The sequence below is a fragment of the Oncorhynchus masou genome, chromosome 14 (genome assembly GCF_036934945.1).
Source record: "Oncorhynchus masou masou isolate Uvic2021 chromosome 14, UVic_Omas_1.1, whole genome shotgun sequence".
NCBI lineage: Eukaryota > Metazoa > Chordata > Actinopteri > Salmoniformes > Salmonidae > Oncorhynchus > Oncorhynchus masou.
Window position 1 is genome coordinate 12,976,063 of NC_088225.1, and position 13,515 is coordinate 12,989,577.

The following is a 13,515-nucleotide window of genomic DNA, read 5'->3' on the forward strand; positions in this document are numbered from 1 at the left end:
GTCACCCCCAAAGCCAATTCCTCCTTTGGTCGTCTTTCCTTCCAGTTCTCTGCTGCCAATGACTGGAACGAACTGCAAAAATATCTGAAGCTGGAGACTCATATCTCCCTCACTAGCTTTAAGCACCAGCTGTCAGAGCAGCTGACAGATCACTTCACCTGTATATAACCCATCTGTAAACAGCCAATTTATCTACCTACCTCATCCCCATACAGTATTTATTTATCTTGCTTCTTTACACCCCAGTATCTCTACTTGCACATTCATATTCTGCACATCTACCATTCCAGTGTTTAATTGCTATATTGTAATTACTTCGCCACCATGGCCTATTTATTGCCTTAACTCCCTTATTTTCCCTCATTTGCACTCCCTGCATATAGACTTTTTGGTTTCTTTTGTTCTACTGTATTATTGACTATGTTTTGTTTATTCCATGTGTAAATCTGTTGTGTGTGTCGAATTGCTATGCTTTTTCTTGGCCAGGTCGCAGTTGCAAATGATAACTTGTTCTCTACTAGCCTACCTGGTTAAATAAAGGTGAAATAAACTAAATAAAAAAATAGGAAACAGACCCGGGTTCGATCCCGGGCTTTATCACAACCGGCCATGATCGGGAGTCCCATGGGAGGTGCACATTTGGCCCAGCATCGTCGGGTTAGGGGATGGTTTGTCCCGGGGGCTTTACATGGTTCATCGCGCTCTTGCGACTTGTGGCGGGCCGGTGCGCTGTAGGCTGACTTCGGTTGTCAGTTGAATGGTGTTTCCTCCGACACATAGGTGCAGCTGGCTTCCGGGTTAAGCGAGCGGGTGTTATGTGCGGTTTGGCGGTTTTTATGTTAAGAGAAAATTTGCCACAACCTAACAAATGGGCTGGAAACCTTTACAGAACCAATTTTGGTTTGCTCCACACAAACCTAAACCTGGCCTCCTGCAGGGCACAGGTACTGATAGCTACACCTTGAACTTCCTCAACAAACACTTTTGCCTTACATTCTTTTCTTGATATTTTAGTCATTTAGCAGATGCTCTTATATATACAGAGCGACTTACTGTAGAGTTCCTACAATTTCACCATGGGAATTGAACCCACAAAGCTGGTATTGCAAACAGCATGCTCTACCAACTGATCCACACAGGACTCCAGCCTCAGCTCAAAAGTGTGACCTAGCTGTCATTTCAGTGTGACCTAGCAGTAAATGAAAGGTCAGTAGTTATATTGCTCATTACTTATATTGCTAGAGTGTTTATTACTGAATGATAAATTTGATGTTGCCGGCCAGACAGTAATTGCTGTAATGCCGTAATGTTGGTCATTGTGGGTAGTTTCATTCTGATCATGGACGAAAATGGCTGAATCACTGAAAGTAACGTAAGGTTCACCAGCTTAAACTCATTGTGCTATGGCTTTTCTCTCCAGTGATGACAACTCTGCTGTTAATGGAACTGTATAACGTGATGATAATGGTCCACAGTGTAAAGGATGAGGTGTTGTGTGTGTGTTGGGTAGAGGTAGAGAGAAGTCTATGTGACCAGAGCAGGTTCTCAAAGTTAACCAGGCATGCTTATAGGCCACATTCTACAGACCAGAGCCATAGCTATTGAGTGCTAGGCAGCCCAGAAAAGTATGTTTCCACCTCCCTGAATGCATATTTTGTAGACCGCCGAACAAGTTGACCAATTCTTTTAAAAGCCCAGCTTTTTAACTATTTATGAGATTAGATTTTCCTGGGTCAACACTGTGTATTCTCGGCCCTCATTGTGCAGAATATTCCATTCACACAATGTGCTGTTGCAGACTGCAGTAACACTTCATGCAATCTAGAGCACATTGTTTCTGCCTGCTTGTTTATGCAGCCAAGTGTCCATGTGTATCCATGTGTATGGACAGTATGTCAGTGGAGGATTGAGGTGGGGTGAAAGCGTTGGCTGCATCTGATCATTTTGTACACTGGTCTGTTCCCATTAACTATAGCTAGGCTCAGTCACCTCGTGGCATTGCTTTGATTTGGCACGGTAGTTAGGGCAGGGAAGAGGATGCAGCCTGACATACTATACATACACAGCAGTTGGGACAGCGTTTCCCTAACTATGGTTCGTCTGGTTTGAAAATGATTTCGGGAGAGAAACTTGGTTCATGGAACTGGGGTTATGCCATTACCCTCCAGCAGGCACTAGATACAGTTGTAAGTAACAGAGCGGTTTCAGTTTTCTTCCTACACATGTGGCCCCATCATTTGAATGGTTTAAGCTACCAAATATCATGACCATCACTGAAAGGTAACACTCTAAGAAACATATGTGTCTGTGTCTTCTGTTTCCTTCTACCATGCCCACAAGCCACGCAGGACTCATTAAAACAGAGTAGACAAGACCAGGCCCTGATCTTCTGAACTTCCCAATACCTTTCTGATGCATTTAATTTACTTCAAACCATACTCCCTTCAGATTGAAATATGTCACAAGTACCAGCAGACTGATTTGTAATAAACTCTCATAGCCCCAATAATAAAAAAGTATACAATGGCTGTTGATTGCATTACTTTTTTTACATGGTGGGGTCACAAAACATTTTTTACATCAAAATGGGGTCACGGGCCAAAAAGTTTTGGGAACACCAGAGTTTGGATCACGTATTAACTGAATACTTGAACAGTTTATGCTCAACACAACCACACTTTCACATCTCATGGTCCCACCCTATTTTATCCAATGACAATAGGACAGGCATTTATACTGAACAAAAACATAAAAACAACATGCAACAATTTCAAAGATTTTATCGACTTACATGTAACGGCTTTCTTTAGGTGAAAGAGAGTCGGACCAAAATGCGGCGTGTCTATTGAGATTCATGTTTTAATGAAACAAGGAAACACGAATCAATACAAAAACGTAACGTGAAAACCGAAACAGCCTAAACTGGTGCAAACTAACACAAGAACAGAAACAACGACAATCACCCACGAAACACTCAAAGAATATGGCTGCCTAAATATGGTTCCCAATCAGAGACAACGATAAACACCTGCCTCTGATTGAGAACCACTTCAGACAGGCATAGACTATGCTTGAAAACCCCACTAAGCCACAATCCTAATACCTATGAAAAACCCCAAGACAAAACACACCACATACCAAAACCCATGTCACACCCTGGCCTGACCAAATAAATAAAGAAAACACAAAATACTAAGACCAGGGCGTGACATTACAGTTCATATAAGGAAATCAGTCAATTGATATAAAATCATTAGGCCCTAATCTATGAATTTCACCTGACAGGGAATACAGATATGCATCTGTTGGTCACAAATACCTTTTAAAAAATTGGGTTGTGGATCAGAAAAAGTCAGTATCGGGTGTGATCACCATTTGCCTCATGCAGGGTGACACAGAGTTGATAGAGTTGATCAGGCTGTTGATTGTGGCTTGTGGAATGTTGTCCCACAACTCTAAAATGGCTGTGTGAAGTTACAAAATATTGACGGGAACTGGAACACGCTGTCGTACACGTCGATCCAGAGCATCCCACACATGCTCAATGGGTGACATGTCTAGTATGCAGGCCATGAAAGAACTGGGAAATTTTCAGCTTCCAGGAATTGTGTACAGATCCTTGCAACATGGGGCTGTGCATTATCATGGTGAAACATGAGTTGATGGTGGAGGATGAATGGCACGACAATGGGCCTCAGGATCTTGTCACGGTATCTCTGTGCATTCAAATTGCCATCGATAAAATGCAATTGTGTTCGTTGTCAGTAGCTTATACCTGCCCCTACCATAACCCCACCGCCACTGGGGAACTCTGTTCGCAAAGTCGACATCAGCAAATCACTCGCCCACACGAAGCCATACACATGGTCTGCGGTTATATATACTGCCAAATTCTCTTGAAATAACTTTGGAGTCGGCTTATGGTAGAGAAACAAACATTCAATTATCTGGCAACAGCTCTGGTGGACATTTCTGCAGTGAGTATGCCAATTTCACTCTCCCTATAACCTTGAGACATCTGTGGAAGGTTCACCTGTGTAATGATCATGCTGTTTAATCAGCTTTTTGATATGCCACACCTGGCAGGTGGATAGATTATCATGGCAAGGGATATAAACACATTTGTGCACACAATTTGAGAGAAATAAGCTTATTGTGTGCATGGAAAATCTTTTATTTCAGCTCATGAAACATGGGACCAACACTTTACAAGTTGCGTTTATATTTTTGTTCAGTATAAACGGCACACAGTTCAGTACTCTTTCTAGGAAAACTGTTAACCTCTGCGCACCGTACCCGTTAGCGGGATGAAATTCGACAACATACGGTGATCGCTACATAAATAGTCATTAAACATTCATGAAAATACAAGTGTCTCACATGTTTCGAAAGCCTAGAATCTTGCTAATCCAACTGCGTTGTCAGATTTAAAAAAGGATTTACTGCGAAAGAATACGATGCGATTATCTGAGGATAGAGCCCCATAAAAAAACAACTATTTCAACCAGCACAAGCGTAACAAAATCACAAACTGCAATAAAATTAATTGTTTACCTTTGACGATCTTCCTCTGTTTGCAATCCCAATGCTCATTGTTACACAATGAATGGTCTTTTGTTTGATAAAATCCATTTTTATAGCCTAACACGAAACATTTTGTGAACCGCTTGTGTTGTGAATTCCGTCTCATTCCATTTTTGACGACACATTCGATGTAAATACACACAGTAAACGTGACTTTTCCAGTCATGTTTGGTTTTATTGCAATCAACTGGTTTGTTTGTAACACAACCAGTTGATTGCAATATGTAATGGCAATATGTAATGTTTATGTGTTGGAAGACCAAGCCATGTAGTAAACTCCGGCGTAAAGAGGGTCATTCGCCATTGAAGTTTCATACCGGAAGGAGCAACTCATGTTACGCACAGCCTTGTTTTGGTAAAGTGCATCTTCAGCTGTTTATATATCAATCAGTATGGCGACTAAGTCAGGGAAAGCTAAATCTAAGTCTAGATATACAGTCTAGATATACAGTACACACAATTTTAGAAGAAATTGATCGGGAAAGTGAGACAGAGATTGTTGGAGGACGATTCATTTAGCGATTCCCAAATGGAGGAATATTTTTTGAACGGAGAGGACATTGTTTTGGACTGGTAAGTTCTTCTCATGCTAATGCTGTTGTTTGCAATTAATAATATAAAATATTATTTGTGATTTTTAAACATTTTAGTAGCAATATATAAAAATGTAATGTAATGAAATGTGAGATGTGTGTGTCTGCCGGCCCACCCCACCCCCACATGAAATAGCCTATTTGAGGCTGTTGAGGGGAGGGCAGGCCCACAACAATGGCCAAAGTGAAATGGAGACAGTAGATACAGTTGGTCTGTTGTAATATAATAAAGACAGTAGATCTAGCTGGTCTGTTATAATATAATAAAGACAGCAGATCTAGCTGGTCTGTCATAATATAATAGAGACAGTAGATCTAGCTGAAATGTCATAATATAAAATAGACAGTAGATCTAGCTGGTCTGTCATAATATAAATGAGACAGTAGATCTTGCAGGTCTATAATAATATATTCAACCTTATGTTCCCTGTACTCCATATATATCTGTTTATTATACTATCTATTATCTATTGTGTTATATTCTCCTACATTCAATTCACATTTACTCAAACGTCAGAGTGTTTTCTTTCAAATGAAATCATATCCTTGGTTCTGAGCCTGAGCTGCAGGCAGTCAGATTTGGGTATGTCTTCAGGCGGAAATTGAAAAAAGTAGGGGGGTAGCTCTAAGAGGCTAAGAAGTGAGAGAGCATTTCCATCCAAGTGTGTTTGCCAAGGAAAGTTGGTGAAGTGTGTGTGTTAGTAAGTGTGGGTGTGTGTTCGTGCGCATGCGCGTTTTAACGTGTTTGAACACATGCATGTGATAGGCGGAGCTCCTGTGTGAGCTCTTGTGAAGTTAAATGGAGTGTATTGCTGCATCTTACTTCCTGTTGGGAAGCAGCATACTGTTTCTCCTTATTCTAATTAGAGACGTTGACAGAGAGGCTCAGACAAACAAACAGAGCACACATGAGCCATCTGTGCCACCAAGCACATCTCTGATGGTAATTGAACCCAATGACGAAGTAATCCACAATGACAATGCAAACGCTTGGTAGGCAACAGACACATGTCCTGCAATCTGGGCCTCAACATGGAAGGAGCTTCATTGTGGTGTGTGTGTGTGTGTGTGTGTGTGTGAGTGTGCGCGCGCACGCGTGGCCCAGGTGGAAGTCCCTAACAGAGAGTCCATTAATGTGAGTCAGTCTCCCCTGCTAAGTTGTGTGCTATCAGCTAAGTACTGGCCTGGAAGTCCTGGCTCTTAGCAGCCCAGGCTGAGGAGGGTTGGGGCTCTCCTGTCCTGAGCCTAGTACAGTTCCACAGTCTACAGTATGTCTGTACAACAGTGATTCCGATGGAACGTGCTGTATTCTCTAGTTGACTTCATTGTACTGGAATGTCAGCTGCACCTCTGTTCCTGGAAATGGTGGTGTTGGTTACAGAGTTCAGGACATCCCATAGTTACTGGTGTATGAATATTGTTGCTGGGTGAACACCTCTGCTAACGCCAATTATCTCCCTGATCCCTGCCTTACATCCAATTTAGAGATGTTTTGGATGTGAATAAAATATTTAGCTAGTATAACTACAGCTGTGTACTGGCCTACCAGGAGGGATGTGTGGCTTCCTGATAACCTCCAGAATCTCACTGGGAGCTTATACCGTTGTCACATCTCCAGAGTTCCCACCATCACATCAGTCACAGAGCTGTGAGCTTCCTCCTCCAGACCTGCTTTCGATTTCGGGGAAGAATGTTCTGTGAGTTATACTTCTGTGGCATTCAAATCAAATATTTCTGATTCCACTCATATTCTGTCACTTTTACGGCTCCCTATACTTTCAGCACTCAATCTACCAAACACACGTACACAGATTCACACACACAAACAAATGCATGCTGACATGCACACCCACAACGACTTAAAGCACTTGCACTTTATTAAAAACCAAAAGTATAAACAATTGAATCCATGCTTTCAGCAACGGGAAGTAGAGGAGGACTTGGAAAACAACGCAGAAAGTAACTTTAAAAACCGAGTTGATTCCGGGGGACATATAGAATGCCTTCCTAGTGCTGAATTATACATTAGAGAGTGGAGCAGTGTAACGTTTGTACATGACTGGTTTCTGGGACAGAGAATCGCTTTCTCTCTGGACTGGCTGACTCTCACCCCCATGTAAAATATGGCTAAGTGGCAGGGTCTGAGTTTGTCTCACTCTGTGGACTGAATGTGCCATGAAGACCAGTGGCCAGACCAGATTGGCCATTTCTTGTTTTTACACTAACGATTGCGATTACGATGCATTTAGGGCCAGGAGTTTTTCCCAGATCATGGGACCTGGCCAGAAAAAAATCTGAGCCCTAGTTATAGTCACAGCTAAGGCCAAGTCTTTTCCTGGGTAGATCACACAGTCAGGAAAAACTCTTGGCACTCAACTTAATGTATACCAGAAATCCTGGAGACCATTTGACCCCCATCCCGGGGCTGGTCTGGTCTCCCCCACAGTGAGTCCATGGGGAGCTCCAGGGAGAGATCCATTCCAGCCCCGGGTGGTCTGGTCTCCCCCACAGTGAGTCCATGGGGAGCTCCAGGGAGAGATCCATTCCAGCCCCGGCTGGTCTGGTCTCCCCCACAGTGAGTCCATGGGGAGCTCCAGGGAGAGATCCATTCCAGCCCCGGGTGGTCTGGTCTCCCCCACAGTGAGTCCATGGGGAGCTCCAGGGAGAGATCCATTCCAGCCCCGGGTGGTCTGGTCTCCCCCACAGTGAGTCCATGGGGAGCTCCAGGGAGAGATCCATTCCAGCCCCGGGTGGTCTGGTCTCCCCCACAGTGAGTCCATGGGGAGCTCCAGGGAGAGATCCATTCCAGCCCCGGGTGGTCTGGTCTCCCCCACAGTGAGTCCATGGGGAGCTCCAGGGAGAGATCCATTCCAGCCCCGGGTGGTCTGGTCTCCCCCACAGTGAGTCCATGGGGAGCTCCAGGGAGAGATCCATTCCAGCCCCGGGTGGTCTGGTCTCCCCCACAGTGAGTCCATGGGGAGCTCCAGGGAGAGATCCATTCCAGCCCCGGGTGGTCTGGTCTCCCCCACAGTGAGTCCATGGGGAGCTCCAGGGAGAGATCCATTCCAGCCCCGTCCACATAGTTAGGATTCCAGGGTGAGGTTATTCTGATCCTCCACACAGTGATAAACTGGGTTCCCTATGGAGGAGTAAGATTTACATGTTACATTTTCCCCTATGTTTCCACCCACCATTCCAAACATATGGGCAGTGCTCTTCTTGAGTATTGTTTGTACAGCATAGTGATTACAGTAATACTGAATGTGTAAAGCCTCTAAACTATTTCTGTATGCATCAGTAATGCATACTGTACTGTATGGTGTCAGGCTACAGAATGTGCCTCCTGCTGTGCTACTGGTGTAAATATCTCCCAGTGTTCCACCCCCCTCTAGTCTCACAGTCACATTCAGTGAGCCGTACCTTAAGCGGAAAACACAGAGGAGATTTCCAACCCCCTTGGAGAACATAAGGCGCTGACTGTCAGACGTCTTGCATTTGTTTGTGGCTGAGAAACACAGGTCAGATATATCTATCTCTCTCCCACACACACATCACCCACCCATTTACATCCCCCACCTTTCTGTACATACTATCTGTGTTCCCCTGTGAGACACACAATGTGACACACACAACACACTCACTCCGTCCCTGGATCTCACCCACAGCTGGAGAGAAATCAGTTCAGCCTGAGTGGGCACTCCATGTTCCGTGAGCACTCCTCTCTCTGCTGACGAGAGACAGAGAGCTCAGTGACAGAGAGCTCAGTGACAGAGTGGGGACAGGTGAGGGACACCCACACACCAGCCTCAGTGTCTGTGCTTCCATTCCATTTTGGTCCCGCTCCAAGACTCCGCTCAGTGGAAAAGGGTTGCAGGGATTCTGGCTTAAGTGCTCGATTTGTAGCTGTTGGAAGTACATTGTGTTTTCCCCTCAGGTCAGGTCACAGAGGACCCAGGTGTCTCTCTTTCCTCTATCTTTCTCTTTCAGGTCAGGGTCTCTCAAGGGGCTGAGTTGCAGTACAGTGTACAGGGACATTTGATGCATGGAAAGTTTCTGTCCCTTTGGCCCTAGTCATTTCTCCTCGGAAGTTAAATTTAAGTTAAGCAGAAACCCTGGGAAGCTCCCTGGAAGGTCCGGTCTCTTGACGTCCTCCCAGGAAATCTCTCTATCTCTCTCTATGGAGTGTGGGCTCTTATGATAAGCAGCACACATCACATTAGCTGATTCTCAGGAGAATGCCATGCAACAAATGGTGTCTAGAAACTGCAGCAACACCCCCCCCTCTCCAGGGTAGCAGCAGCAGCCAGTTGTACCCAGACAGACACAGAAGGACTGGGGTGTCCTAGTGGGTGTGTGTGTGTGGGGGGGGGGGGGGCTCTGGGATGGCTGGCGGTTGGCAGTGTGTAAGGCGTCCATCATCTGGACAAAGAGAGTCCCCCGGGTTGGCAGCGTCCTCGTGCTTCTTCTAATGAACCTCTGCCTGTGGCACTCCATCACCGTGACAGTGCCCACTAATGACCCCAGTGTTGGGTGTGAGACGTCACAGCCCCTCCCTCTCCATCATAGCCCTGCCGTCAATACAACACCCCCTCTAGAGCCGTCCGTCACCCTCACTACAATGCCCACCTGGGACTAACAATAGCCCTGTGTGGCTGATTATGGCTATATCACACTGTAGCTGTGCAGCCCTCAGACACCAAACAACCATCCTCAATCTCTAACCACTTATGCTATATAGTATCAATCTGAGTTGGACAGAACAGTACTTAAAATATAGTCACCCGTGCCTCTTGAGTACCATTCTCCATGGAAGGCTAGTTATACCAATCATGTATATCATGTGTATAGAATATTTGTTCATTTACAGATACAAGGTAAATATCTGAGGTTGAATTATAACCTGTACAATTAAAATAGTGTATAATTATAATCTCTTCTGCTCTCATGAAATGGCTGTCATTGGCTGTAAATCCTAATGGATATTTTATTGCTTAACACATCTGCAACTTCAATCAAGCAGCCGTCTCTCAGAGTGAGCTTTGGTGTGTGTGTGTGTGTGTGTGTGTGTGTGTGTGTGTGTGTGTGTGTGTGTGTGTGTGTGTGTGTGTGTGTGTGGCCATTCTGACAGTTGTTGGAGTTTGACTCAAGGGGCTCTTCCAGCTCTTCTTATGTCAACACTTCTAAGTATGTTTAAAGAGATGACAGGAGGAGATACTGTAGTACACTCTTTAGTAATACTCTGTAGTGTAGTACACTCTGTAGTAATACTCTGTAGTAATATTATGTAGTGTAGTACACTCTGCAGTAATACTCTCAAGTGTAGTACACTCTGTAGTAATACTCTGTAGTAATACTCTGTAGTGTAGTACACTCTGTAGTAATACTCTGTAGTGTAGTACACTCCCTAGTAAACTCTTTAGTAATACTCTGTAGTGTAGTACACTTTGTAGTAATACTCTGTAGTGTAGTACACTCTGTAGTACACTCTGTAGTAATACTCTGTAGTGTTGAACACTCTGTAGTAATACTCTGTAGTGTAGTACACTCTGTAGTAATACTCTGTAGTGTAGTACACTCTGTAGTAATACTCTGTAGTGTAGTACACTCTGTAGTAATACTCTGTAGTAATACTCTGTAGTGTAGTACACTCTGTAGTAATATTCTGTAGTGTAGTACACTCTGTAGTAATACTCTGTAGTAATACTCTGTAGTGTAGTACACTCTGTAGTACACTATGTAGTAATACTCTGTAGTGTAGTACACTCTGTAGTAATACTCTGTAGTGTAGTACACTCTGTAGGGTTACTCTGTAGTGTAGTACACTCTGTAGTAATACTCTGTAGTGTAGTACACTCTGTAGTAATACTCTGTAGTGTAGTACACTCTGTAGAGTTACTCTGTAGTGTAGTACACTCTGTAGTAATACTCTGTAGTGTAGTACACTCTGTAGTAATACTCTGTAGTGTAGTACACTCCCTAGTAAACTCTTTAGTAATACTCTGTAGTGTAGTACACTTTGTAGTAATACTCTGTAGTGTAGTACACTCTGTAGTAATACTCTGTAGTGTAGTACACTCTGTAGTAATACTCTGTAGTGTAGTACACTCTGTAGTAATACTCTGTAGTGTAGTACACTCTGTAGTAATACTCTGTAGTGTAGTACACTCTGTAGTAATATTCTGTAGTGTAGTACACTCTGTAGTAATACTCTGTAGTAATACTCTGTAGTGTAGTACACTCTGTAGTACACTATGTAGTAATACTCTGTAGTGTAGTACACTCTGTAGTAATACTCTGTAGTGTAGTACACTCTGTAGGGTTACTCTGTAGTGTAGTACACTCTGTAGTAATACTCTATAGTGTAGTACACTCTGTAGTAATACTCTGTAGTGTAGTACACTATGTAGGGTTACTCTGTAGTGTAGTACACTCTGTAGTAATACTCTGTAGTGTAGTACACTCTGTAGTAATACTCTGTAGTGTAGTACACTCTGTAGTAATACTCTGTAGTACACTCTGTTGTAATACTCTGTAGTGTAGTACACTCTGTAGTACACTATGTACTGTGGTACACTCTGTAGTACACTCTGTAGTAATACTCCGTAGTGTAGTATAATATGTGGTATACTCTGTACTGTAGTACACTATTCTGTAGTACACTACATAGTACACTCTCGTGTAGTACACTCTGTAGTACACGCTGTACTGCAGTACACAGTGTACTGTAGATTAGTACATTATGTAGTATACTCTGTAGAGTAGTACACTCTGTAGTATACTCTGTACTGGAGCACACTCTGTAGTACACTCTGTAGTACACTCCGGACTAGTGTCATTGTCATGTCATTGATGATCAAAGCTGTGACAGGTTGGTTTACAGCGTTTTATATACAGTTGATGATAACGTACGACTGGAGTGAAAACAGAGGGGGAAAGGCAGTGTGAACCGAAAACATCTTCTGAGAGCAGCTCTCCCCTCCCACTCTTACTGTAAGTCAAACTGATCCATAGTCCTTTTCTCAGCCTCTGTGTTACTTCCTCTTCTCATACACTTTATGTGTGTGTGAGGTTGCTGCTCCAGGAATCAATCGTTCCTTTCATTTCAATCAGCCTTATTACTGTTGGGAGCTCAGCAACTCAGCATCAAAGGCTGCTATGTGCTCTCCCTTCTCCCAGTTCCTCTCTGCTCTCTCACTTAGGGTTTTAGAAGATAATTATATAAGAATTATGTAGTAATCATCTCCAGTGCAGATTTGCTAACAAGCAGTTTTCCAGTCACCTCTGTGGAAAGTGTATCATAATATGAGCATGTAGTTGGTGGTTTGAAGGATGACAGGACAACACCCAAAGGACCCAGTACATGACAGAATACAGTAGTGTAGCAGTCTCTCCATGATAAGCCTCTGCACTGCTTTGATATATGACTGATCTAGGATCAGGCATCACATCATCACACTCTTTCATCCACTGTCCCACAGCGAGGGGAATTGAAAATCAGTTCTGCGCTTTCGCTAAATATGTGTGGAACAACTTTAAATAATTGAGTTTCATTTAAATGATGAACAGTTTTCTGGACTGCTACAGTAGGATAAAGTAACTATAACTCTCCTCTGTGTTCTGGTGTTGTAGACCCAACATGGACGAGGCAGAGAAGTACCAGCAGAGAGTGCAGGCTATAGAGGTGAGTCTCTGGGTTTTAGTTCCACCTTACAAATGTAAGCTGTGCATTGATAAAGACGCACAACAACGGTCAGGGATGAGAGGCTTTTACTCTGCATCAAAGCAGTGATCTGTAAATAGTTACCCTTTTTAACCTCACATTCTGCAGAAGTCAACACAATTAAAGACATTCTAACATTAGGCACACAACCCACACAGAGCACATTGACATGTACTATACATTATGCTTATATGATGGATATCTCCCCCAGCCATGTACATCCACATCACATACCTGCTCTCCCTCAGCCATGTACATCTACATCACATACCTGCTCTCCCTCAGCCATGTACATCTACATCACATACCTACTCTCCCTCAGCCATGTACATCCACATCACATACCTGCTCTCCCTCAGCCATCTACATCACATACCTGCTCTCCCCCAGCAATATACATCTACATCACATACCTGCTCTCCCTCAGCCATGTACATCTACATCACATACCTGCTCTCCCTCAGCCATGTACATCCACATCACATACCTGCTCTCCCTCAGCCATGTACATCCACATCACATACCTGCTCTCCCTCAGCCATGTACATCCACATCACATACCTGCTCTCCCTCAGCCATGTACATCCACATCACATACCTGCTCTCCCTCAGCCATGT

General features: G+C 43.7%; 1 protein-coding gene across 1 annotated transcript in view; it reads left to right on the top strand.

Annotated features, from left to right (window-relative positions):
• LOC135554271 (paralemmin-1-like) overlaps positions 1 to 13,515 on the top strand; it is a 35,426-nt gene that overhangs the window by 9,814 nt on the left and 12,097 nt on the right. Inside the window, exon 2 of the mRNA XM_064986470.1 lies at positions 12,807 to 12,858. Coding sequence (XP_064842542.1) covers positions 12,814 to 12,858 — 45 coding nt within the window. The 5' untranslated portion in view covers positions 12,807 to 12,813. The remainder of the gene's footprint in view (positions 1 to 12,806; positions 12,859 to 13,515) is intronic.